At 48.2% G+C, this 26,421-nt stretch overlaps 10 protein-coding genes across 10 annotated transcripts; 5 read left to right on the top strand and 5 right to left on the bottom strand.

Annotated features, from left to right (window-relative positions):
- Window positions 1-834: 834 nt before the first annotated feature.
- On the top strand, window positions 835-4,146 carry spt5 (transcription elongation factor spt5; the record flags this gene model as incomplete). The annotated part of the gene is made up of 5 exons (XM_057062005.1): window positions 835-930; window positions 997-1,149; window positions 1,212-2,680; window positions 2,731-3,309; window positions 3,369-4,146. 5 exons carry the CDS (start codon window positions 835-837, stop codon window positions 4,144-4,146), a joined length of 3,075 nt encoding a protein of 1,024 aa, XP_056925967.1.
- A 540-nt stretch (window positions 4,147-4,686) lies between these two features.
- Window positions 4,687-7,838, top strand: N7503_002457 (uncharacterized protein; the record flags this gene model as incomplete). The annotated part of the gene is made up of 4 exons (XM_057062004.1): window positions 4,687-5,677; window positions 5,752-6,390; window positions 6,442-6,535; window positions 6,995-7,838. The coding sequence occupies 4 exons, from the start codon at window positions 4,687-4,689 to the stop codon at window positions 7,836-7,838; spliced, it is 2,568 nt and encodes an 855-aa protein (XP_056925966.1).
- A 1,361-nt stretch (window positions 7,839-9,199) lies between these two features.
- Window positions 9,200-11,079, bottom strand: gmdB (general amidase GmdB; the record flags this gene model as incomplete). Its single annotated transcript, XM_057062003.1, has 5 exons — window positions 9,200-9,318; window positions 9,365-9,452; window positions 9,512-10,393; window positions 10,446-10,721; window positions 10,783-11,079. The coding sequence occupies 5 exons, from the start codon at window positions 11,077-11,079 to the stop codon at window positions 9,200-9,202; spliced, it is 1,662 nt and encodes a 553-aa protein (XP_056925965.1).
- Window positions 11,080-11,601: 522 nt separating this feature from the next.
- On the bottom strand, window positions 11,602-12,251 carry N7503_002455 (DUF3237 domain-containing protein; the record flags this gene model as incomplete). Its single annotated transcript, XM_057062002.1, has 2 exons — window positions 11,602-11,937; window positions 11,997-12,251. The coding sequence occupies 2 exons, from the start codon at window positions 12,249-12,251 to the stop codon at window positions 11,602-11,604; spliced, it is 591 nt and encodes a 196-aa protein (XP_056925964.1).
- Window positions 12,252-12,645: 394 nt separating this feature from the next.
- Window positions 12,646-14,242, top strand: N7503_002454 (NAD(P)/FAD-dependent oxidoreductase; the record flags this gene model as incomplete). The annotated part of the gene is made up of 2 exons (XM_057062001.1): window positions 12,646-13,275; window positions 13,337-14,242. 2 exons carry the CDS (start codon window positions 12,646-12,648, stop codon window positions 14,240-14,242), a joined length of 1,536 nt encoding a protein of 511 aa, XP_056925963.1.
- Window positions 14,243-14,655: 413 nt separating this feature from the next.
- Window positions 14,656-16,733, bottom strand: N7503_002453 (putative MFS transporter; the record flags this gene model as incomplete). The annotated part of the gene is made up of 8 exons (XM_057062000.1): window positions 14,656-14,901; window positions 14,981-15,085; window positions 15,168-15,875; window positions 15,929-16,000; window positions 16,051-16,342; window positions 16,400-16,470; window positions 16,528-16,604; window positions 16,658-16,733. 8 exons carry the CDS (start codon window positions 16,731-16,733, stop codon window positions 14,656-14,658), a joined length of 1,647 nt encoding a protein of 548 aa, XP_056925962.1.
- Window positions 16,734-17,090: 357 nt separating this feature from the next.
- On the top strand, window positions 17,091-18,254 carry N7503_002452 (GNAT family N-acetyltransferase; the record flags this gene model as incomplete). The annotated part of the gene is made up of 3 exons (XM_057061999.1): window positions 17,091-17,112; window positions 17,441-17,877; window positions 17,946-18,254. The coding sequence occupies 3 exons, from the start codon at window positions 17,091-17,093 to the stop codon at window positions 18,252-18,254; spliced, it is 768 nt and encodes a 255-aa protein (XP_056925961.1).
- Window positions 18,255-18,366: 112 nt separating this feature from the next.
- N7503_002451 (Zn(II)2Cys6 transcription factor) lies at window positions 18,367-19,937 on the bottom strand (the record flags this gene model as incomplete). Its single annotated transcript, XM_057061998.1, has 3 exons — window positions 18,367-19,146; window positions 19,212-19,474; window positions 19,523-19,937. The coding sequence occupies 3 exons, from the start codon at window positions 19,935-19,937 to the stop codon at window positions 18,367-18,369; spliced, it is 1,458 nt and encodes a 485-aa protein (XP_056925960.1).
- A 199-nt stretch (window positions 19,938-20,136) lies between these two features.
- On the top strand, window positions 20,137-21,838 carry N7503_002450 (uncharacterized protein; the record flags this gene model as incomplete). The annotated part of the gene is made up of 2 exons (XM_057061997.1): window positions 20,137-20,327; window positions 20,383-21,838. 2 exons carry the CDS (start codon window positions 20,137-20,139, stop codon window positions 21,836-21,838), a joined length of 1,647 nt encoding a protein of 548 aa, XP_056925959.1.
- Window positions 21,839-22,355: 517 nt separating this feature from the next.
- Window positions 22,356-24,808, bottom strand: triA (uncharacterized protein; the record flags this gene model as incomplete). The annotated part of the gene is made up of 4 exons (XM_057061996.1): window positions 22,356-22,526; window positions 22,595-23,044; window positions 23,107-24,125; window positions 24,190-24,808. The coding sequence occupies 4 exons, from the start codon at window positions 24,806-24,808 to the stop codon at window positions 22,356-22,358; spliced, it is 2,259 nt and encodes a 752-aa protein (XP_056925958.1).
- Window positions 24,809-26,421: the final 1,613 nt, after the last annotated feature.

Raw genomic sequence — 26,421 nt, 5'->3', positions numbered from 1 at the left:
TGACGCATTTCCTTACGATCTTGTCCTGTATGATATAACATCGACTGTGCATATTTGCTTTGGTTTTAGCAAATACAATACATGATTTGAAAAACAAGTTGTACAAATTTAACTAGCATTGCTACATATTGTACCATGCTTCAAAATCACGTTCGAATTGTATAAGACGCTGTGGTTCTGGAGGAATAGAGTATCGCCCCCATGAAGTATCTAAAAGTAATACTAGAAGGATGAAACCCATGGCCTTATGCTTGTAAGACTTCCACGTGGATCCACTTGACTTGCAGAATGTGATACTGAAATTTAAAAGACAATTTGAATCTGCTACAGTACTTAAACCAGGTAAAAGATGGAAAAGTGATTCAAGGCTAGAATTAATGCGCATGGAGTGGTGGTAAACAGTATCCGGGTAGGCACAACGACCCACTGCGCAGCTTCTGACCTTTGACTTTCGGCGCGACCTGCTTCACTTTAAGAATAGCTCAACCCCCCCCCCAAATCTCTCACCTGACACAGCCAGCGTCTCTGGGTATAAAAGCTCTTACCCCCAGATCGCTGTGTCTCAATTTCTCTCAGCCTTCCATTTACCTTTGATGCAATCGAGGTTGTGGCCGGTTTTCCTCTAAGTCCCGTCGCTCGGTGACTGTCCGCAAAGCCCGGAACATTCTCCTTGCGCTCCTGGTGATCTTCTCAATTTCGATCGTCTCGAGTCTTTTCCTACCAAATCAAGCCCAATTCGACTTTCCGATCGCCACAGACTAGTCAATCCACAGACCTCTGGGCGTGTCTTTACCCCGAATCTCACTCCTTCGAACTCGATACCTACCATACATAATGTCGAATCTTTTGAACCATGATTTCGGCTCTGAGGATGAGGACGATGACTTTAATCCCGTTGTGGCAGATGAGTCTGACGCCGAGAATCCTAAGGTCAGTAGCTTCTATCCTATTGATGATGGATTAGAATGTGATACTGATAAAGCGTACAATGAACAGCCGGTAAAGACCGTCCGCATTAGCGAAGATGCCGCGAACGACGACGACGAGGATGAAGCCCAAAACGGCGATGATGATGATGATGAAGGCGCCGAGGAAAATGGAGACGATGACGATGAAGAAGGAGAGGAGGAGGAAGAAGAAGAGGCAGTTGTTAGTATTCTAAACGGGCATCACAACTACGATAGCCTTTCCTAACAAATGCTTGTTTATAGGGTCGTCCGCGTAAGCGCAGAAGAGGCGGTGTCTCTTCCTTCTTCGAAGAAGAGGCTGGTGTTGATGAAGAGGAAGATGAAGCCGAAGAGGACGAGGATGAGCTCGCCGACTTCGGTACAGAAATGCACCCCGATGATCTCGATGCATTGCCCGTCGGTGCTGAGACAGATGACCGCCGCCACAGACAACTCGATCGTCAGCGTGAACTCGATGCGACAATGGATGCGGAGAAGCAGGCGCAGATGCTGAAGGAACGATATGGCCGGAACCGTGCCGCTGGAACAGATGCCCTTGTGGTCCCTAAGCGGCTGCTTCTTCCCAGTGTTGAGGATCCCAGCATTTGGGGTGGTCGCTGCAAACCTGGCAAAGAACGGGAGGTTGTCTTCTCTATCCAGAAGCGCATTGAAGAGCGTCCTCCTGGCTCTCGTAACCCGATTCGAATCATTTCGGCTTTCGAGCGTGGAAACATCATGCAGGGTTGGTTCTACTGCGAAGCACGCAGACAAGCCGATGTTACTGAAGGCCTGGAAGCTATCAACTTCTATTACCCCTCCCAGAAATTGACGCTGGTTCCCGTTAAGGAGATGCCCGATCTTCTCCGAGTCCAGAAGTCAGAGGAGCTTAACCCTGGTGGATGGGTCCGAATCAAGCGTGGCAAATACCATGATGATCTGGCCCAGATTGAGGAGGTTGAGACCAACGGTCTTAACGTGACTGTTCGACTTGTTCCCCGACTGGATTATGGTATGAATGATGATGCCGCTGCGATTGTTGATCCCAAGCGCAAACGTGGCGCCGCGAGTGCCGTCCGGGCTCCACAACGCTTGTTCAGTGAGTCGGAGGCCAAGAAGAAGCACGCAAAATACCTCTCGTCTACCTCAGGATTGGGTGGTAAGTCATGGAGTTATCTCAATGACAACTACATTGATGGATTCCTTATCAAGGACATGCGAGTCCAGCACTTGATCGTTAAGAATGTGAACCCGCGACTAGAGGAGGTGGCCATGTTTGCACGTGGAGGAGAAGATGGCACCGCCAACCTCGACCTGGCATCTTTGGCTGAGACGTTGAAGAATACGACTGCCGAAGACTCATACCAACCCGGTGACCCTGTGGAGGTGTACCGTGGCGAACAGCAGGGCTTGATTGGTCGCACAGTCTCAACCCGGGGCGAGATTGTTTCATTGCAAGTCACCGAGGGAGATTTGGCCGGTCAGACAATCGATGCCCCCGTCCGAACTCTTCGCAAGCGTTTCAGAGAAGGTGATCATGTAAAGGTCATTGGAGGTAGTCGTTATCAAAACGAACTGGGCATGGTGGTCCAAGTCAAAGATGACACCGTTACTCTGCTCAGTGATATGAGCATGCAAGAGATTACTGTTTTCAGCAAGGACCTTCGCATTTCTGCTGAGATGGCCGCCGATGGCCAACTTGGTATTTATGATGTTCATGACCTTGTCCAGCTTGAGTATGTCGGATTCCTATGCTTTTCCCTGCGACTATCTAACGTTGTTACAGTGCTGCCACCGTGGCTTGTGTCATCAAGGTTGACCGCGAATCTCTTCGCGTCATCGATCAGAACGGCTCTGTTCGCAATGTTCTTCCAACCCAGATTGCTAATAAGCTCACTCCTCGCCGCGATGCAGTAGCAACAGATCGCAATGGCGCAGAAATCCGACACGGGGATACCGTTCGTGAAGTGTATGGAGAGCAGAGAAATGGAGCCATTCGCCATATCTACCGCTCTTTCCTCTTCTTGCACAACAAGGCTCAGGCCGAAAATGCTGGCATTTCCGTGGTGCGAACAACAAACGTTGTCACTGTTTCTGCCCGGGGTGGCCGCCCTACCGGACCAGACCTGAGCAAGATGAATCCTGCTATGGCGATGCAAATGCCCGGCGCTGGCCGCGGTGGTGCGATGCCGCCTCCCCAGCGTGGTCGTGACAGACTGATCGGTAAGACTGTGACTGTGCGTAAAGGCCGCTACAAGGGTCTGGTGGGTATCGTCCGAGACTCCGATGATAGTACTGCCCAAGTTGAGCTTTACACATCAAACAAGCCTGTCCTTATCCAGAGAGATATCCTGACACCGAAGGAGTGAGTTGCATCATCTGGTCCCTAGACTTCTAATGTATAGTTTGCTAATGGTTTGATAGCCCCATTTCTAAACAGCCATTGGATGTGGGCCGTGGAAGAGGATCTCGTGTCCCGCATGGAGGTGCTCCTCAGGGCCGAGATGGATGGCAAGGTGGGCGCACTCCTATGGCTAATGCCGATTCTTCAAGGACCCCGGCCTGGGGAGGCGCAGCGTCCGCACGGACTCCGGCTTGGTCTGGCATGGGTGGTTCTCGTACGCCTGCTTGGAAGAACGACGGAAACCGGACTTCATACGGAGACGGAAGTCGCACTGCTTATGGTGATGGAAGCCGCACTGCCTACGGTGGTATGGGTAACAGGACTCCAGCATGGAACTCTGGATCCCGCACTCCCTATGGCGACTCTGGCTCCGGCGGCTCTGGATATGACGCCTTTGCTTCTGGATCTCGTACTCCAGCCTGGGGCAACGCAGGCGCCGGAAACCGCACCCCGGCCTGGGGTGGGGCCGGCATGTCCAACAACCGAGACCAGCGTGACTACGATGATGCCCCTACACCTGGGGGTTACTCCGCTCCAACTCCCGGTGCCTACGCTGCTCCCACCCCCGGTGCATCCGCGCCCACTCCAGGCGGCTGGGCCGACAATGCCCCTACCCCGGGTGGAGCTTTCAGCGCCCCTACTCCAGGCGATATACCCAAGCGTGGCTACGAAGCTCCTACTCCTGCTGCGTACGATGCACCAACGCCGGCCATGGGAGGTGCAGCTGCCACGCCTGGTGCGGGCTACGGCGACGACGATGCTGGCCCACGTTATGATGACGGCACACCCAGTCCGTAAACCTTAGTTCTTATCATGTTCTTTCAACACACTCAATACCTTCCAACACTTCAAAAAGCGTGTCAGTTCCATAGATATTGGATGGAACCCAGTCAGCTTCGCATATGTATTCTACTTTGAATCGAATGTAATTTCTTCAGAACTGCAAATGAAACTTCTAACAGTTGAAAAGAGAAATACATTCCAAAGCTTCTCATGACCAGTTTGAGTCCTTCAATTTGTTTCCTCCAGTACAGTAATATTCGAAATCAGATTCACCTCTTTACTCTTTGACTTGATTTTCTAAACCCTAATTTTGAACACGCTAATCCGGACATGGTATATCCGTCGAACCCTTTGTTCTTGGAATAGAAACTGTATTTTACATAACGCGGGTGGGACCTTGTCCTTTGTAACTTACAGGAAATCGCCATGCATGCGATACCACTCAAACTACCCCTCTTCTCTCCCCTAGGCGGCATACATATTTGTTCATCTTATGTTTACCATGAACTCACGATAAGATAATTTGTCTCAAAATCCACCATTACATATTCCATCATGGCAGCTAAGGCCCCACTATGCCATGACGATTACACGGTTGGATGGATCTGCGCTTTACCTCTGGAGATGGCAGCCGCAAAGCTAATGTTGGACGCAATACACCCGAATCTGCCTCGCCCATCGACAGACCAAAACACGTATATTCTTGGAAATATCGATAAACACAATATTGTCATTGCCTGCTTACCAAGTGGCGCATATGGCACTGTATCAGCTGCAGTGGTAGCGACGCAGTTGCTCTCTAGCTTCCGCTCTATCCGATTTGGTCTTATGGTCGGTATCGGTGGGGGTGTTCCAAGCAGCAACGCAGACATTCGCCTGGGCGATATTGTGGTAAGCCAGCCAGCAGATATATCTGGAGGCGTGATCCAATACGATCTCGGTAAAGCGTTAAGTGGTGGTCGATTTCAGCGGACGGGGATGCTTAATCGGCCACCTAAGGTCCTACTGACTGCCCTCGCTACCCTCCAAGCCCACCACTTCACAGATGATAGTCGAGTTCTTGAATTCATCTCTGATATCCAAATCAAAACGACCCCGCGCAGAGCTACAACTTTTACACGGCCCACTCAAGAGGACTGTTTATATCAACCAGAATATATCCATAGAGGATCTGATACATGTATTGATTGTGATCGATCTAAACTGGTTCCGCGGCTTTCACGAGACTATAAAGAGCTGGAGCCAGTGATCCACTACGGACTGATTGCATCTGCAAATCAGGTAGTGAAAGATGGTAGACAGCGAGACCAGCTGGCTCGAGACCTAGGGGTCCTCTGTGTGGAAATGGAAGCTGCAGGGCTTATGAATGACTTCCCTTGCCTAGTGATTCGAGGTATCTGTGACTATGCTGACTCCCACAAGACTAAAGAATGGCAAGGATATGCGGCGGCGGTTGCTGCAGCCTATGCTAAAGAACTTATCTTGGCGGTTCCGATCTATTCTATTGAAACCACTCTAATAGCCCAGGACACGCTAGTAGATTCTGGTGAGATATCCTTCAATTATTGGCACTACTTACATAGCTTGAATCAATGACTAACTCAAAATTTCTTTATATAGTCCACCGCTTTAATGTCCCTCTAGACCTTACCACAATGCCTATGATTATAAATTTTGTGGGAAGGCAAGATGAGCTAGACAGTCTATGGCAGTATTTACAACCAACAGACACACCACCATCTCAGAAAGTTGCAATTCTTCACGGGCTTGGCGGAATCGGGAAGACGCAGCTAGCGATTCGCTTCGCGAGAGATCATAGAGATCATTTTACAGCCATCTTCTGGCTAAATGGCAAGAACCTCAATACACTTTTGCAATCGTTGAGTTTTACCTTAAACCGAATACTAGGACAGGGTTGGGATAGCAAGGCCACTAATGATAGAGAAGTGGAGCAACGAGCCAGGCATATGTTACGTTGGCTAGCATTAGATGGCAACTCGCGCTGGCTAATCATTTTTGACAATATCGATCAATACTCCCCCTTCAACAGCGCTATTGGTGACAGATATGATATTTGGGAATTTTTCCCTAAAGCATACTATGGCTCCATCCTTATCACTTCTCGACTTCAGGACCTCACTGAGCTAGGGAAGTCTTTCCCGGTTCACAGGCTTGACTCTTATAACTCAACTCAACTACTTCTACAAAGTAGTGGACTATCAACAGAGAACACCATAAGCAAACTTGACAGCAATCTAGGTACTATGGCACTTCATGAAAAGATATTATAGATTATGCTAATATATATAGATATCCTTACTCTTACTGATCGTCTGGGTGGACTGCCTTTAGCCATCATCATCGCCGGGGCGTTTATGCGTGAAACTGGAACTAGCATCACTGAGTACTTAGAGTACTACCAAGAATCTTGGTCTGAGCTACAGCTATAATCGAATCCTGGTCGTCAGTATCAGCAAGGCAATATATTACAAACATGGATGATCTCATATCTTGAGATCCAGAAGCGTGACCCAAGCGCAGCAGACTTTCTATTACTACTGGCTCGTTTTGATAATCATGATATCTGGTACGAGTTAGTGAAGAATAGCTGCTATAGCTTGAACATCCCGGACTGGCTCAAAAAGGCTATATCAAGCGGACTCGCGTTCAAAATTTGTGTGAAGTCTCTGATCAGATTCTCTCTTCTTGAGAGTAAGCAACAAGAAGGAAGCTATATTATGCATCCAGTAGTACAAGACTGGTGCCTTCATGTTGCTAATATAGACAAAAATGTGAATTGGATGTAGCTTAATGAGCTAGCACTTATATCCATTGGATACTCTGTGCCTAGTGAAAGTAACAGGATCTTCTCAGAGCTTCAGCAACGGCTTCTTCCACACGCCAATCATATATATCATCTAGATTTATTAGATGATAATATTGAGATATGGTGGGCATTCCTTCGTTTAGGGGATCTTTACTATTATCAAGGCAAGCTCAAGGAGGCAGAGGAGATGTTCCAGCGAGCTCTAGCAGGATACAAGAAGGCTCTTGGTCCTGATGATCTATCTACTCTCAAAGCAGTCAACAATCTTGGTGTTGTCTATAACGCTCAAAGCAAGCTGAAGGAGGCAGAAGAGATGTTCCAGCGAGCTCTACTAGGATATGAAAAGGCCCAAGGACCTGAGGATATATCTACTCTCGAGATGGTCAACAACCTTGGCGGTCTCTACAGGATTCAAGGCAAGCTGAAGGAGGCAGAACAGATGTACCAACGAGCACTGGCAGGCAAGGAAAAGGTCCTAGGTCCTGATCATATATCTACTCTCGACATGGTCACCAACGTTGCGGGTCTCTTCTTCAGTCAGGGTAAACTGAGGAAGGCAGAACAGATGTACCAGCGAGGACTAGCAGGGTATAAGAAGGCTCTAGCTCCTAATCATATATCTATTCTCGATACAGTCAACAACCTTGGCATTCTCTACGAGAATCAAGGCAAGCTGAAGGAGGCAGAAGACATGTACGAGCGAGCTCTGACAGGCAAGGAAAAGGTCCTAGGTCCTGATCATATATATACTCTCGAGACAGTCAAAAACCTTGGCAATCTCTACAAGGTTCAAGGCAAGCTGAAGGAGGCAGAACAGATGTACCAGCGAGCACTGGCAGGCAAGGAGAAGGCCTTGGGTCTAAAGGATAGGACTCAGTGACCTGCGGAGACGTTGAACATATTCAGTATTGCAGTTGCAAGATAGCATCTGATACTTTGTAATCTCTTGTTGAAATGGCTCCTTGTGAAGTGCTAGGGTAGATCTAACTAGTCGCCCAATTGCATGTATTTATGCCCACTACACTTTGCCACAGTCGCCTTATGAGATGTATTGAGTCTTTCGCTATCCTTGCATCATATATATAAATTTGTTCTAGGAATCAAGGGCGATCTTTCGGAGGCTCAGTATATTTATGTCAGAGTTGCAATGACGTGGTGGTGCGCGTGGCATCATCTCAGCGCTGTATTAGTAAATTGGCACTCATTATACTTAGTACTTAGCCTTTTCTTCGTTTTGTATAATACAATTTGTCCTTGTGACGGATTGTTAAATATGGGTTTAACCAAATACGGCTTAGCAACTCATATGACTAAGGTTTGAAAAAGCTCCTGCACTGTCCGACATTGAAGGCGGAAGCGGTTGCTACTGTAAGGAAATGAATGAAAGGACGGTCATGCCAGTGCTAGGGTTTCCATCATGTCTGGCCTGTTTGCATGGAGGATTCTGTCGAATCCCAAGGTAAATTACAGTATTATAACAATAACTCATCTATCGATACCAGGGAATACAATATAATTTTACAGGAATTATAAAGGAATGGCTGAAATTAGACCAGCGTGTTTCAGGCTAGGGTTTGGAGATGAAAATCTAAAAGTGTAGAGGTAAATCTGATTTCGAATACTACTGTATTGTGCAATTCTTCTGCGTCGACCCCCATTGCTCCATGTCGATCAGTCGTCGGCGTGCTTTCCATTGCGGTAGTCACTGTTCAATATCGGGGCCCTCTTGCGCTAGCTTCAGGTATGGTCTCGTCAATTGTGACCGACACTGTGGATACTGATAGGCAATTCACTGATGGAGATGATCTCTTCCGCTGAGTTAGATCTCCTGAAGGTGGTTGTGCCCCTGAAAAACCACTGGGCGAGACTAGAGCAGCTTAGACTTCTTCCTTTCTCATAAATGTTACCACCATATAAGTTCTGGATACTCCATTCGTACTTCCGTAGAGAAATTAGGTTGAAGGTGTATTTACTCAAAAAAAATTAGGACAATATTGGTTTCATAGGAGGCTTTAAAAAGTTTCCTATGCACCCAGTACACTGCAAAAGTAAGGAGAGAGTACACAGAAAGGCATGCCGAAGATTAGAAGCTTCATAAAGAGGTTATTGATGATGGAAGCCAGGTGGTACTTGGCTCAAAACTATGCATACATCAAAGATTCACAAGTATTTCAAGGTTCCCAGTCACATAAAAGAGGGGTGAAAAGGGTAAGATTGTATGCACATGCACTATCGTCCAGATTATACCAACCGAATAGCTTGATCGATGATCTCTGCGGCCCAGAGACATTTCTCATCCTGGAACCGTGGAGTGATGATTTGAATGGCACACGGTGCGCCATCAACTTCATCTGGGTTGTCTGTCTCCTATTAGCAAGGGTCGATAAAGAGACAGGTTTCACATACAATTTGGCTGAACTTTGTCATCGGTTTTCATTGGCTCCGGATCCAGCTCTTTTGACGCCTTTCCAAACGGAATAATGCAAGCGGGATACTGTGCATTCCCAAGGTCAGTTACCAGATATCTAAATCCTAGCCTCAGGTTAAACTCACATCCAACACATTCCACATCACCGTATACGGCGGCCATCCATAGGTGTCGTGCGCAACTGCAGTGTTCTGTGCCCCTGGGGCTAGTACCACATCTAGCTTCTGATCAACCCAGACCTGACGCCAAGCATTGTTGACTCGAGTGCGAGCTTTGTGCAGCTTATTGATCTTCTCAAATGTATCCAGTTCCATATCGACTGGGAATGGACCAGTGAACATGGGAGAATCAAACCTGGCCACCGATTTCACTAGCGGTTCACCACTGGATTTGATGTTATCGTCCGAGGGACCATAAATGAAATATTGAAAGGCCAGGCGAGACAAATAAGCGACAGAAAGCTCTTCTTTGTCGCTTTCAAGGTAAACAATGCGGTGACCAGCGCGAGTCAGCTTCGCAATAGCTTGATTCAGAGCTCGCTTGACAGGGGGGTGAAGCGGGAATTCTTTATCCTCGGCAAGGACTCCAATGGTCAGACTTCCATTATTCTCGGTGGTTGCACGCGGGCTGTCGTTCCATGGCGCAGCAAAGGCCGCAGAGTCATATTCCCAAGCTTTGCCCTCACTAAGGACAGTTTTCATGAATAGCTGCAGATCGGCAATACTGTGACCCAATGGACCAGCAGCAGGTATCAGACCTGGTAGGCCTTCCATTGCACCTGAGACCTGTCCACCAAATGGAATACGTTGAGCTGTTGGCTTGAACCCATATACACCGCAGCATAGAGCTGGGATTCTAATTGAGCCCGCGATATCAGTGCCGACGCCTAGGACTGATCCCCGAAATCCCACGAGGGAGCCTTCGCCGCCGCTGGACCCGCCAGCTGTCAGAGATGTATTGTGAGGATTGAGAGTACGACCGAAGATGTTGTTTTCGGAGTCTCCAGTCTGGAATTCATTAGCTCAATCAGTCGAACAAACGGACTTGAAGGTCACTTACCATCATTGTCTGCGGGATATTCGTCTTGACATACAGGACCGCTCCTTGCTCTAACAGCATTGCGACTAGAGCAGAATTCTTTGTCGCCGGGTCATTCTTCAGAAACGAGACATATCCCACGGTTGACTGCAAGCCCTCAATACAGAAACTATCCTTCATACTGATAGGCAGCCCATGAAGCGGGCCGATAGGCTTCTTTTCTCGCTCAAGGTACTCATCCAAGAACCGAGCTCGATCCAGGGCTTGTGGAAAGCACGTCTCAGTGAGGCATGAGGTCTAGACAAATTTGACACATCAGTTATTTGCAGTCTATGGGTTCACAAAAAGAACAACTTACCAGCTGCTGCGCAATCGCAGCTCGTTTGCACAACGCCGTCGTAAGGGCCAAAGAACTGATATGACCAGAGGCAAGTTTCACCAGCAATTGTGTTGCTGTATAGTTCTCCGTGAGATCCAATTCAAGCTCCGAAAGCAAGCCACTTTTACGGGAAGCATCATATTCCAACAAGTGCGGGGGTGCATTCAATAGGTCAGCACTCAGCGTCCACTCGCTTGGGATTTTCTCTTGGCATTCGTTGCGCTTGCGAGCGACCAGCTCCTGCCATTCGGGGATCTCGGAGTTTTCGTTCGCCATGGTTATTCGGGGATTGTAGAATACGAATCTTGGACGCAACGGTGATTATATACACGATGAATGACTGCGATAACGGCGTTGTCGGAATATCCGCCTCCAAGACCCGGTGGCCCACTTTTGCATAGATCGATGCGACGGTGCGTCCACTTGCCTAATCGGGGTAGCTCTTTAATCGGCTGTGGTTCCCTTTAGAAAATTGTGAGGATGCCCCTCAAACATTGCAACGGCTCTTAAATTCCAGGTGGTAAAAAGAGCCGGTTTAATGCATATCATTCGTCAGTCGCCCCAAGATCATAGCTACCGCATATATGACCACGATCAGGGTATATCATAGCGTGAGTAGGTAGTTGCCAAGACACATACGGAGGCACGTAAATATAGTATTCCGATCCAAATTACGAGTCTACCTTGCGTACTACATACTCAATCATCAACCTCTCACTGCGTGGTTTTCAATAAATCTCCCTTCATCTATTGAGGTCGGTAATTGAAAAGCTATCTATCTGCCGCTGCGTCGGCAATCTATGCCTTTGCCATTACATCTTCAGGCTTGATACCCGGGAAATTTGTGAGATGGTACGCATCAATCCAAATCTTCTCTCCTTCGCAAACCATGACTCCAAGACAGACCAACCCATTCAACCAGTTGTATGGACCCGGCCCAGCTTCGATCCTCAGGTGCGAAAAAAATTCCACATCGTCCTGCGATACTGTCGGTGGTGGCATCATCATCGGATCGCTTTCGACTTGTTTTGCGTAGCTCGTGCCTGGTCCCGGACGATAGAGACCGTGGGCACGGATGTATAGATGATGATTATCGGTGGTTCGGACGGTGTAGCGGGCGTCAAGGGTCATGGACTGTCATTGATATTAAATTAAATCTACTGGATGATCACAAAGACTTCCTGAAGACTTACGTGTGTCCCTTTCACCACAGTTGCCCAGTCTGCTCCTCCAAGGGGCAGAATAGAACCTTCAATTCCGGGGCCTTTTATGCTGCCTCGCAGGATATTTGCGATGCTGCGGATGACACCAGCATCATGCGGAGCACCAATATTGATCTCCTCCTTAGCGATATCGCATTCTAGTCGATAGAGATGTGCAAGAGAGGGTTGGCGCATTTGCGGGCCTTCAGGGAACAGGCCATTTCCGGGTGACGGGATCGAAGACATGATAGCAAGTATAACTCTTCGACGTAGATATTAATTTGCTCATTATTTCCTCGGCTCAATCCCTGCATTTATAGTTGTTGGACCTGCTGCTTTCGTGTATATCAACCCCAAGATATGGAAGTGGGGAATCATCTCCGCACGAGTCCAATTGGGTAGGTGGACGCACCTTATCAATAAAACGGCTCACGCGCAAAACATAAAGAAAGTCAGATGCAAAGTGTGGTTAGACGCGCTCAAAGAAGGAAGTACAACATGCTGCATGTGATTCGTGAAGGTCATTCGCTCTTCTGATAGTGTATTTTAGGCTCCTTTCTCTGTTCTAACTGTAACTTCATATTCCCCCCAATCTTTGCGCCAGAAGCATCATTTCAAATTAGATCAAAATTAAACCAGAATGCCTTTTGCCCAGTTCCTTCTTGAGGATTCTTCGATCTCGGTCTTAGATCGGCAACAGGCTATTGACCGTATCTATTCGGACCCTGGTATTCCCCATGATATCACAACTTCCTCCTTTTGGACGCAGACGCCGCACCCGCAGTTCGCGCAGCGATCCATGCAGCCCCTCGCATCAAGTGCCGATGTGGTGATCATTGGCTCGGGGATAACAGGTGCATCTATAGCGCGTACGCTTCTTCAAAACGGTGTCAGATCTGCATCGTCAGCCCCATCCCATCCAGCTGTCGTCATCCTTGAAGCTCGAGACATCTGCAGTGGAGCTACTGGGCGAAATGGTGGCCACATTCTCGAAACTGCAGATGATTATGCCGAGCTAGCAGATGTGTATGGGGAGGATGTTGCCCGCAAGACTATGCGCTTCCGGTTATCGCATCTGCGTGAAATGCTGGATGCTGCGGAAGAGCTTGGTCTCACAGAGGAGGTTCAGGCACGGAAGGTACAGTTTCTGAGTGCTTTCTTTGGAGATCAGCCATGGAAAGACGCTTTGGAAAGACTTCAACGGTTCAAAGAGGGCATGCCAGAAGAATCGGCAGAGTGGATTTCATATGACCGAGAATTGATGCCAGAGGTAAGTTTCCCTCATTAGACTGTGCAATTCAAATGCACTGGCTAACATGTGCCAATGGCAGGAGTTCAAGCTTGCAAATGCAACGGGTGTTGTTGCCGGTCCTGCTGGTGCACTGTGGCCTTACAAATTTGTCACAGGTATACTGGCTAGACTTCTCGCAGACTATCCAGAGGAGTTTCAAGTCAACGATCATACAGCGGTCACATCGATTGAAACCAAGTTGTCTTCGACCTACAAGTATAAGGTCCAGACAGATCGAGGAATCATCTCCGCTCGCAATGTCATCCATTGCACGAATTCTCACGTCGGCCATTTAGTCCCTGGTTTACGTGGCCGCATATTTCCCGTGCGAGGACAGATGTCTGCGCAAACTCCTGGAGACAAATTCCCCTGCCAAGCATACGAGCACTCCTGGCTCTTCAATTACCATCGCGGCTTCGACTATCTGACCCAACTTCCTGGAGGACAAATGATGTTCGGCGGAGGGTTTGGTCAAGGTGAACTCGGCGGAATTGCAGAGTTGGGAGTAGCTAGAGATGACGAGATGTCTGTATACATTGATATCCACCTCTCTGGTGCATTAAGCGCAGTCTTTGGCCGGGAGTCCTGGGGCCGGGTGCAAGGTGACCCGGTGCAGGCAATGTGGACAGGAAACATGGCGTTCAGTTCGGACGGTTTCCCGTGGGTGGGACAATTGCCGGTCTCGGCGACAGGTCGATCATCCTCGGATGAGGGGCTTGGAGCCGAGTGGGTGTGCGCTGCATTCGGCGGGGAGGGCATGGTGCAATGTTGGCTTTGCGGAAAGGCTTTGGCTATTATGTTGCTCCAGCAGGACGGGACGTTGGACCCTGCAGTTGATGCAGATCTTTCTTGGGTTCCAGAGCAAATGCTTGTTTCGGAGGAACGACTTGCTGATGCTGAGCTGCCGAGGTCTGCGCCTGGCTCTCAACGCCAAGCGCATCTATAGGGGATATGTAGAGTGTTTTAATTTGACCAAGTTTTGGTTGGACACCTAGCGCTTGGCCTTTCTCCTACAAGGAGTGCCGAAATCGGCATCTATACTGCAGAATAGTGAAGGATATAGTGCCAAGAACTTCAGAAGTGTCCTCTATGCCTTGACTGGCTGCATGGTAGTAGGTTTAAATGCTATAGAGGTCTGAAATGGGCTTTTTGTCTTTGCTATCATAGTCAAGTAAAATATAGTTTGGTCTGTAGCCTCACACAGTTCGAATAATACCAGTCCTTGGATGTTCATTTGAAATTATAGCCTTATAGAGTCCCACATAAACTGCCAGGTAAAGCCTAACTAAACGGAAATCTCCCTCTACATCTTCAAACAACTCACACGACAACATCCACTACCTCAATACCCGGTATCATTCAATGCCTGACACTTCCCTGCTTCTCCATGACTCGATAGTACCGTGCGGCCGAGGCACGTCGAGCATCCTTGCCCCAAAATATCATCGGAATCATCAGGGAGGTAATCGCAAGAGAGATGAATCCACAAGCGATGAACATATCCTGGAGTCCATCCCGCTCTATCCAAGGGGAGATTGCAAACGGAATTCCAATACTAACCGCGTTACGCATAAACGCAATCCCAGTAAAAGCATCACCTGTGATCTAAATACCAGAATTTGTTTAGTCACTCTGTTCCAGCATGAAAGATGATAGCATAGGGAAAATCATCCAAGCAACATACCTCACGGTAACTATCAATAACCAGTGTTAATGCAGCATCACTAATACTGCCCAGCCCAAACCCAAAGAAAACTCCAGCAATACTGGGATAAATCCAATGCATACCCTAATAGTCAGAGAAATTAGCGAACGATATCCTTAGAGAAGCCCAAAAAAGCCAAGCTCTAGAGGAAATTGGCACATCTTACCCTAGCAATGGTAGCGCCAAACATGATCAAACCACCTGTCATGAAGACAGCAGGTATAGGCAGAATATAAAGACGCATCTCCGGCTCGAAATAGCCTTTGTTTTTGCGTGAAAAGTACAGAATCGACCAGTCACCCAACACACCACCATAGATCGAGCCAATGAGGTTCCCAATGAACGGACCCACACTCATAAAACCGATTTGCTCGGAAGTGAAGGAATATGGTGGGAGTGGGAATGTGAGTGATAGAACACTAGACAGTATCGTGAGCCATACTACACCCGAGGCATATTGTAAGGCTGTATACATGACAGCTGGGAAGCTAAATAACGCGTAGATGGGTCGATAGTAGTATGGCCAGATCGATTCCTGTGTTGGGGTGGCCAGGGCTAGACGTTTGCGCCATCCATTAATCGGAATGCTGGAGTCTATTTCATGATGCAACGTGCTTGGTTCGACGATTTGCGTAGACTTCGTCTCTGTTTGAGGTGCTTGCTTTCGATCACTGTCATCGGATTTGGTGATGCTATCGTTCGTTTCTGGCCCAGACTGGGATTGACCCGTAATCATTGGGACGTATTTCGTCTCTTCATATACAAAGATGAAAAGAATTAGGAAAACGACGTTGAAAATTCCCATGGTGCGGTAGGACCACCGCCATCCTTGGTTGGTCGCTTGAGTGCCGGCAGCCATGGGGGACAGGAAAGACTAGGGCTTCCAGTTAGTAGAGATCCTTCACAGATACTCATGGATTAACGTACGCCAATCATCACCATAATCATATACAAAGCATTCATCCGGCCTCGATGGTGTACAAAGAAGAGATCCGCAATCTATGCGAGGTCAGTCAGACATTCAGTTACAAATCATGCTTGGCACCTACCGTAATCTCAACAATAGCTTCGTTGGTTGCACCAGCCAAACCTTGCAGTAAATTGGAGACGTAAAGATCGGTCAAGCTCGTCAGACTGCCCGACCAAAAGGAGGTGGCCACCATGAGCATGGTTGATACAATATATATAGGGCGACGTCCAAATTTCTTTGCCAGGGGAATAAACAGATAGCATCCCATGGCCAAGCCAACAAAGCTGACGGACATTGCCCTGTTAAGCTCCGTGTAGGTAACGTGCAAATCGACAACCATTTGCTGCCAGAAAATAGCTTGCACGGAGAGTCTATTCAAGTGTTTCAGCTGGGGTGACATTTGAACAAGGCTGATATTGGTGTCTCACGCTGTAAATATGACGACAGTCATGCCGAGAACGATAGTGAAGTTGACAGTTTTGCGAGCAGTGCTCCAGTTCTGTGGATATATTTTAGTTCCGTGCACTCATTTGTCTCCGAAAGGAGATAGACATACCAATGGCTCATTTGGGTCACTGGTAGGGACTGGATCAAGCATCACGACCCGCTGGTTGTTGAGATCGTATTCATCCTCTATTGAGCAAGTCAATGATCAGTATGTTTGTGAATAACTCGCGTCACTATACCTCGAATCAATAAGAAGGTTCCTGGAGGAAGATCATTTCGCTCCGCAGAAGTAGAAACTTCAATAGTATCGGCCATATTGCAATTGGGAACCAGATTGTTCCGTGGAGGATGGAGAGGGGTCAGGGGATGCTTTTAACCATATCTTTCATGGCAGATATTCAACATAGCGATACGCATGATGGACACTATGTCTGCGCCACTCAAACCGAAAGCATTGGATTGACAAGCGAAAGGTCGTGCGCATCGTTATCCGGGGGAGATGCGGAGAAAGAACACGTCCTGATTTGCCGGGGTTGCCACATCTCAAGATATGGCTGCGGGCGTCGGCCTTCCTCAATGGGTCTAGACTACTCTAACAACATTTGCCAAGAACACAACGCTTGGATGAAAAGCTATCGAACTGCACAGACCTCTATCTTTATTCTCCACATCATGACTTTCTTAGCTCGAAAGAGTAGGTGGACACACCGGGGAAATAAGTACGAACAATGTTCCTTATCGAAAGTATAACTTCGTGGATCTTGATCTCGCGTAAAATCCCAACGTTCAGCCAACTACATGGATGTTTTTCATATACTCTGTCGCGTCTTATCAATCCCCAATAGCCACCTCGAAAGCAATCTTGACCTTGCATTATTTTGGGAAATCGGTTATCGAAGCTCAAGCTAGAACATACCATGTCTAAGTCGATCCCAAAAGTCGACTTACGTCAAATTCGAAATGGTCCAAGCTTCCCCCATTGTAAAGGTACCAGGGCTCATCAACTGATACATTCTGTTTAGAAACATCAATTGCAGCTGCTATCCGCACTGTTAACGCTGCATTCTCATCCGATCCGCTGATCCAATGGTTGCGCCCAAATGCAACGCCGTGGGCTCAACCAGACAAGTCAGTATGGGAATGGCAGTATCGACGCATCCAGTCCGTGATGGCTCATGGCAGGGTGCTTCACTCGGACAATGTCGATGAGATGGCGCTGAAGTTCCCGCGGAAGCAAAAGGAATCCACAGTGTCAGTCGAGACCGATACTACGCTGGCAAAGGAGGCACAACCTTCAATCACAGGTGTAATATCAGGTGGTGAAGATTCAGGCGCTGTGGTCTTCTTGTTCCCACCCAAGGAACAATTAAGCTGGTCTTTATCAAGACTGTGGCTTATGTGGAAGTTGTTTTGGCTAGATATTTTGAAGCCGGCACATGATACGGGTTGTAAGGAACTGGTAAGTATAACTGGACGTGTTCGCTTGTTTTTTTTTATGCACTTCAATGCTGATTTTAATCTATCTAGCGAGTCGATCAACTTTTTGCAGCGAACAAGAAGGGATTGGAGAGTGCACAAGCTCAGTACTCAAAGAAAACGATGTGGTATCTCGAGGTCGTTGCTGTGCATCCCTCCTTGCAATCGCGTGGAATTGGAGGGGGCGTTATGATGTGTATTTTGGAACAGATTGGAGACCAGCCAGTATACCTGGAGTGCACTCGACGAGAGAATATTGGGTTCTATGAGAACTTTGGCTTTCAGGTGGTTGATGAGGTAGAACTGCTGGATGAGGAACAGAATCTGAAGTTTTGGGCTATGATTCGTCCGGGGAAGTGATCGCCTTCAAAGTCAATAGATCTCAATAGATCTCAGGTGTACATAAGCATTTGGATAACTGGTAAATAGAAATCTCATCTAGCGCTCGAGTTCTCATATAATATAGACCAAATCATAATAAACCCATTTCCACTCCCCTTGCTCTCGCTAAACTATCAATACTAAGAATTGGATCATTCTTCTGCCACATCTCCTGTAGCAAATCGTACAAGATCTCATCCTGTCGAGTACCAAGCATGCATTTCCGAATAGTATGCTGCCACTGTGGATTCTGGCATAGTATCGCAACCTCCAATCCAGCAACAACAATAGGGAATTGAATTGCATTTTTTATAAACGATTCCTCAGCCGGGCGCTCAACACACGCAAGCCGAAGTGCATCAATATTCGCCAGGATCCTAGTTACAAGAACAGTTGCATCAGCAGGGCACGCACTAGGTTGACGCCACGCCGAAAAATTCCGCATATCTCGCGATTGACGTTCTTCCGCTCGTGCATGACGACGGAGAGTCAAGATCCCAGCTAAGCGATAGGCTTCCCATAGATAGCAGTGAAGGAAGTTTCCCGGCTCGCCGGGCCAATCCCAGAAACTCTGTTCTGTCGTATCGATGCAGATACCGGCGAATAGGTCCACCAGAGCTCGGGGCAAGCCACTCACGGGCTCAACTCCTTCTCTGGGTAAAATGGGCTGACAGTAGCGGCGCCAAATTCCGATACAGGGGGTCTGACGACCAACCGAGAAGAAGGGCAGGTCCATTACTCCCATTACCTCCACTAAGTGAGTACGAAATGGAGTCTGTGCGGCTGTGCGATGTCTATCGGCTAGGCCATGGCTTTGTAATATATTGTGCATTCCTTCCAGATGGACAGTCCACGGTAAACCATGCATCAGCTGTTTCGAGTAGAGGGTCAGAACCTAACGTGTGTAGATGGACTCGGAATTTGGGGGTGACGTACGCCAATGCTACACAGCAGTAGTCCTGCTGTCAGGGTCGCATCCGATAGAATGGTGCTTTGGGCCAGTTCGGATCGAAACTCTCTTAGTGCTGCGTCGAAGTATTCGAAGAATAGAGGTGATTGATAGGATGATAGAGAAAGTTGGAAGGCCAAACATATTGTATACAAGGCACTGGACTCTTGACACAGTTGAGGTAGTCGAGGTTGCAACATCCCTTCTTGGGCAGTGGTGGAATGCAGTACGTTGATACCACCATTCAGAACTTGAAGAATTAGTCTTCTGGAGTTCCACATTTCACCTCAAAACTCACATTCATTGAACAAGGCCTCGTCCTGTTTAGACCTCTCTAAGCGAAGCGAAAGGTTTTTCTCGGGATTAGGAACCATGGCGTAATCATCTCTCGGAGACTCATCAAGACTCGAACTTGAATTCCCAGGACTGGTTGATTGGCCAGTATCACTAGGCGATGCGTCTAGTTTCTTTCTTTCCCTCTTGAGATCTCGTTGACGACCCTTCGGCCTCGACGGGACACTCTCCTTCAATGGCTTATCTGCCCCCGTGAACTGACCACGGGAGGCAATGCCACTTCCCCAGCGCAATCGTACCTCATAGCCTTCGCAGTCAAGCCCCCGCTGCGTGCAATTCTGACATGTCGGACGCGCCTTATCGCAGGCCCTGCGACGGCGCTTGCACGTCCAGCATCCCTGAGATGAGCGGGTCGACATTCCGAATGTGGGGGATCAAGAAAGGAATAAGGTCGGATGCAAGCTTCTGCATTATGTACAGCAAATGCGGGGAAATTGAAGTGGAGTTGTTGCTGATAACGGGTCGGACTGCCTATTCGGGCAATGACAAGCCAAGACTATACCTTTTCAATATATAACATACCGCAGATAAACAATATAGAAATCAATAACAACTCAAATGTCTTTTCAGGTACCTATCGGAGTATGTGAGGCCACCATCCCTGGTCTAGGGACGGTGAACGGGTTGGAGTATGCCAATGGCGTCCAGCAATTCTGTGGTATTCCGTATGCCCATCTCTCAAAGCGCTGGTCACGGTCAACATTGAGAACAAACTGGGAGGGAGGTCATCATGATGGAACAAGACTAGGGTAAGATCATCTCTTGGTTGTACAGTGTCAAACTTTTATGTTAACCTTCGACTAGAAACGATTGTCCAAGTCCCATTGTCGATGGAGATGATGCCGATGACTTGGTACCTGTTCCTCCGGCAGCACATTTCTCTCATCCTCGATCAGTCGACGAACTGTCTGCTCTCGTCATGAATATCGTCATTCCGTATCCATTGAAAGAAGGCAGCCAAGGCCTTCCAGTCTTCGTCTACGTCCACGGCGGATCCCTACTGTACGGAGGCGCAAATCTCCCAATCTTCGATGCAGTGAACCTAGTTTCCCAAAGCATCGCCATTGGCTTGCCAATTATCTGCATAAACTTCAACTATCGCGTCGGTATTGGTGGATTCCTTGCTGGAAAAGCCATTGCCGATGAACTCAAGAGCGATGGACATGCAGGTAGCGGAAACTTTGGCTTCACAGACCAACAAGTCGCTTTCGACTGGGTGCAGCAATATGTCAAATTCCTGGGAGGTGATCCTCAGAATGTGACTGCCGTTGGTGAATCTGCTGGGGGCATCTCAATCAGCAATCAGCTGCTGGCCGCGAGCCCACCAGTATTTCATCGGGCTGTGTGCATGTCAGGTCTATCCGCGGCCATTCCAGCATGGACGATCGAGCAACATGACCGCTTTTTTGAGGCTGTTTGCCATCGTTTCGAGATTGATCCTTCTGCGCCTGAAGCCTTGGATCAGCTGCGTGCTATTCCGCAACAGGAACTTGCAAATGCAACTCCGGATGTTCAAGGTGTTCCGTCGGGCACAGGAAATCCATGTCTAGACGGGTGGTTTTATCGTTCTGGAGTCAACCCGCTGGGAGTCAATACCCCACCATCATGGTTGAAAGGGTATATGTTCGGTGATACCTACCATGAAGGTGTCATTTTCCACTTGAACCTGCTCGAGGATGACTACCATTCTGTCCGCCGGGTGCTTCAAGCTTATATTAGCGATGAGGCTCACACGGATCAAATCCTAAAGGCGTACGGAATCACCATTGATTCTCCACAAGAAGAGTTTCTCAGGCGCGTGGAGCACATGTGCGGTGACGCGATTTTCAAGATCCCGAACTACGTACTTGCTCAGACAGCTCAGAAGCCATTCCTCTATCACTTTGATCAGCGGTCGCGTCTCCAGAATGCTTTCGAGGGCACGGCGTATCATGCACACGAGCTACTCTATCTTTTTATGAACTTGGAGAACGAGTTCAATGAAGAGGAAAAGCAGATGGCTCATGACTTTTCCTCCGCTTGGATTCGATTCGCAAATGGACTAGCACCGTGGAATGTGGATAGCGAGGACCGTAAATGGATGGTCTGGGGGCCAAGTAGTAGAGTGGCGTTGAAGAATGAGAGTGAGGATCAAGAGACTCGTGATTATAAGCGCATAAACATGATTTTGCTGTTAGACGACGGAAAATGTTGGGAAAAGTGGCTGGCTGGAGTGGACGCGCTGGTCAATCAGCGGTGGAAGCTATTTGGCAACGCCTAGGCCCTCTAAAAATGAACAAAATCAGATCGTCTACCTAGGCAGGTGTGCCAATGATAAAACAAGACTTGTTTGATACTCGTTGCGATGAAGGTGCTCAGGCCATATTGGGGCAATGACTTTGCGACCACCTGGGCAGGATAAACACGTAGACACGGCAATATATAGCAAAGTGAATTACAAGTTGAGATGACATAGGAAGCAATCACAAGATTCATCGTATAAGATATTCCGAATGCAATTAAGATCTCCCTCTACCAAGGAAACAGGTAAATATAGCCAGGATACTTTTCGAGAGGTCTATGAGTTTACTAGCGATTCACGTCAAGTATTTCATCCGAACAACCATGGAAAATTGCCGTTCGAAATCATTGTTTTCTCTCTATTACCGCATGTACCTTTCAACCCCGGAAATGCAAATAAACCGTATCAGCACGTGTAAGATAAATGAGAGGAAAGAAATGTCATCGAGTAACCCCGAATTAGTCCAGAATACATGTTACAAATATAAAACAGTTCATCAAGGTGGCACCGCTCGTGCCAGCACGCGAATATTATCCACGAAACCTTTGACCAACTCCTCATACTGATTTGATGGGTCCCCGTTCATTGCAAGTTGACCCTGTCGGCGAACTTCATCAGCGGACACTTCGACTTCGAGCTCGTGTTCGAATTCGTTTTTCGTTGCAGGCTGTTTGAAAGGTCAGAAGACTGAATATGGTAACACAGGGACTAAAAGATGGGTAGCAGTGGACTCACCTCAGCTTTGGCTACTTGGGTCAGATCAACTTGGTAGGCCAAGTGTCGGTAGCTCATGCGGTCCTTGTTCCGCTCGCCACGGCCTCCTTTGGACATGTCCACTAGAGGCAGGTTGCGATGATCACCTTCGTACTCCATTTCTAGGTTCACGCTCACGCGCCAGTCGACGGTTGTACGTGGACTACACACATCGATATCGGCGACACGGCATTTGACGATCTTTGCGAGCACTTCACCAGTCCGTTGGTCTGTTGTCACCCGGACCTTTGGTTTGTGGCGAGGGTTTAGGTTTTGGCGAATTACTGGAGGCAGATCGGCGGGAGACACTTCGTAAAAGGTATCACGCTCCTTTTTGTGTGCGTAAGATATTGGAACACGAGTGGAGTTTGTACCAGGCATGGAAGCCTTGACTGCCTCGTTCAGGAAATTATTCATGGCACGGTGTTGTTCCTGTAGAGATCTCATGGTTAGAAATTGTCATGGGGCTTTTGTTCATGTCAAAGCAGACTTACAACAGTCATGCTGCTTTCAAACGATGTGCGGAATCGTGGAATATCTCGGTTGACAACGGTTTCAGTAAGAATTGGCAAATTCAGCCTTTCTCCTCTGTCCATGTCCATTACATGGCCCAATTTCCCTTCTATTTCGATGATAGCACCCTGCCCAGCGGCTGCGGAGCCGGTGGCCACGTCGTTCCTCATCACCACATGTTGAAATAGAAAATCGCAGAGAAGCTTTGTAACTTCTTCGTGAGGAATGAATCCGGTGATTGACGGCTCCCACGGTCCCAAAATTCCCACCGCTTTGGTGCTGGTATTGTTGGTGCTCGGCGCGGTTACCGGTGCTGGAGTCGGTGCTGAGGCTGCAGCCGGGGTGGGAGGACCGTTGGCGCTTGGTGGCGCTGCAACAGGTGTTCGAACGGAGGTAGGAGTGACGGCCGTAACTGCAGCTCCAGTTGCTGAGGAAGCCCGACGGCTGAGCTGTCGCTCTTCATGCAACTGCCTGGCGTGTTTCGGAATAGGGGGCTGAGGATTTGGGATCATCGGGGGTCTGCCTTTGGTACGCACGCTCCGCTGGGCATAAATTGGAGGCTCATTGTATCGCCTCCTTTTTTTCTTCGGCGGCTGACTTGATATGCGCTGGTTTGGCTCATGGTCAATCTCCATCTTGAAATGAGAACCGCTTCGCGAGGCCGATGGCGAGCTGTTTATCTGCGTATGGGATGTCGCAATAGGTGAGGCGCGTGAATCTGACCCCGGTCCAGAATGGAATGGTGCTGTAGGACTATCGTTCCACTTGTCTTCAGACGGGCGACGCGGACCAGCTCCGGCGGAATCAGAGTTTGCTGCAATGCTATTTTGCCGAGAAAATTCAGGGCTTGCAGTCTCCGATTGCTCTTGCTTTATACCAGTGGGATGGAAGGGAGGTGCGTGATCGGTCGGTCGGGAGTGGGGGAGAGAATTGACGTTGTCTTGATGGCGATGGCACTTGTGTAGGATCTCGTGTTTGCCGGTCATGAGCAGTCCGAGGACTGGACAAAAGATTTCGTGGAGAATCGCGACCAGAAGATTTTGGTCGGGCAGATGGTGATTGACGCGATATAAAGGCAGGTGGAGGTCCCAAAGGAGTTCCCGGTACCGACTGATGGGCGGAGGGAGAGAATTGATGCGATGGATGAGGCTGGGGGACGGAAGGCGGACTGTCTCGGGTGATGGGGCGCGGGTTGGCCATAACACTATGAAGAGAATGGGAACGCTGCTGAGCAAAATATGATGCCGGCTCAGTGTTTTGAACTCCTGCGCTCATGGGCTGTGGTGTATATGGGGAGGCCAAGGGGCCCGCGGGGTGTTGGGGATGCGAATTGTACGCCGCTGCACCATATGGGTCGGGCGCTCCGGAACCGTAGGGAGTAGAGACATGTGTAGGGCTTTGCGTTCTTTGAGACTGTACTGCTGTATTTATCGGAGGGGGTCCTGCGTTGAACTGCTGGTATGGTGATTGGGTAGGCCCGTAGGGCGAGGATCGCTCGGGTGAGGCATGCGGTGGATGTTGCAATGGAGGCTGTGGGGGACGTGCTGGATACTCTGTATAGGCCGATTGAGCGCGCTGTTTCTGAGATAGATCAGAGGCAGGGCTGGACGACTGGTTGGGCGGCAGTGCTTTGGCTTTGGATGCGCCGCCGGCATCAGTATTCATGATGGTGCGCAAATCCATGACGCTGGTATTCGGGGGGGTGCGACCACGACCACCCAAAAGGGATTAAGGAAGATCGTGCGCGAAGGATCGCGACATCCAGACGAGCACAGAAGGAGTCGCGAAGGTGGAGGGTGGGAGGGCTCAATAAATCAGGACAAAGAGGAAGGGAGAGAAGTTCTCGCCCCGAATCGCGCGAATTAGGGAGCTTGGAGGATCATCGCCGCTTCGGGGAAGTTCACTGGATAGAAACTACAGGCTTAGTATACAGTAAAGTAGAGGTTCTGGGCTATATAGTTGTTTTATTTCCTATTGATAGTCTTAGAAGATCTTGATATGTTGTTTTTTTTTTGTATGTCGGAGCTCTCACACGAGAACAAGCTGAGCTATAGTATAGCTAGAGCTCGATCTATGAGTATATGACAAGATAATTAATCTGACAATAAAAATCACTCTAGATCTCGGGAAAGATATCTGAACAGTGTAGCTTTTGCGATAATACATATATTTCATTGATCTATCGCTAATCTTTTCATTTACCATTATTCAACATGATGAGTATAATGCTTAGGCAGAAGCTTCGCAGAAAGGCCACAAATCACCAAAGTCATGTGATGATGAGTAATCTTCGTTCGGATCAGGCATCAAGGCACACACGAAGTATACAGCCTTTGGAAGAAGTAAACCTTTCTGTAGACACAGAGCATAAATTCGTAAAAAGAAGTCAATAGTCCCAAGACAATTCCCTTCCATTGATAACTATGTCTCGAACACGGATCGGATAAGGCTGCGGTCGGTTTCGTCTATCCGACCCCGAATAATATTCGGTCAATTGCAAAAGCCGGGACCGACGTACTTATAATGGTAACAGCGAGAGATACAAAAGGCCAAACATGGCTCATCTAAAATGATCCCTTATTCTTACACAGTAGACTATAATGGTGAAAATGACAATGATCAGCAGATTCGTCACTTCAGCTGATGGGACCCAGATATGGGCTGAGGAAACGGGAGATCATACCAGGCCCGCTATAGTCTTCCTCCCCGGATTTGGTTTTTCTTCGATGGCCTTTGAGAAACAGTTTGGTGACTTATCTCTACAAAAGTATCATCTGGTATAATCAATCAGAGGTGAAGCTCACATCCATTGAGAAACTAATTATGATGATCAGGTCCGATATGACTGCCGTGGTCATGCTCGTAGTGACCAACCCACGACAGCCGATGCATATACTTCAAAGTGCATGGCAGAGGACTTCCAAGCTATATGTGAGTCTTTTAATCTCCAAAGGCCAGTCTTAGCAGGATGGTAAGTATATCAATTGGTAAATTTGTGCGTCAAGGACATCTTATAACGTTATGCACAGGAGCTTTGGCGGGACCATTTCATCCGATATCTGTGAGCATCTTGGAGAAAGTTATCTGGAATAATTTATCTGGGTGGGATTCCGTTCTTTTCTGCCTTCAAGGAAGTCGGCAACAATTTGATGGGACCGACATTCCAGACATTAGCCAATTTAGACGCAAATGCGACTGAACTTTCAGAAGCCATAGTCTTTCTGGTAGACTCTTGTGTCGCCGACGGGTATGTAATCTACACCGAAAATAAATGGCTATGGCGTGGTATCATTCTC

The sequence above is a fragment of the Penicillium pulvis genome (assembly GCF_028828015.1).
Source record: "Penicillium pulvis strain IBT 33274 chromosome Unknown contig_12_segment0_segment0, whole genome shotgun sequence".
In the NCBI taxonomy this organism is placed as follows: Eukaryota; Fungi; Ascomycota; class Eurotiomycetes; order Eurotiales; family Aspergillaceae; genus Penicillium; species Penicillium pulvis.
Note: the sequence above shows the minus strand (reverse complement) of the source record. Positions and strands in the feature narration are given on the sequence as shown.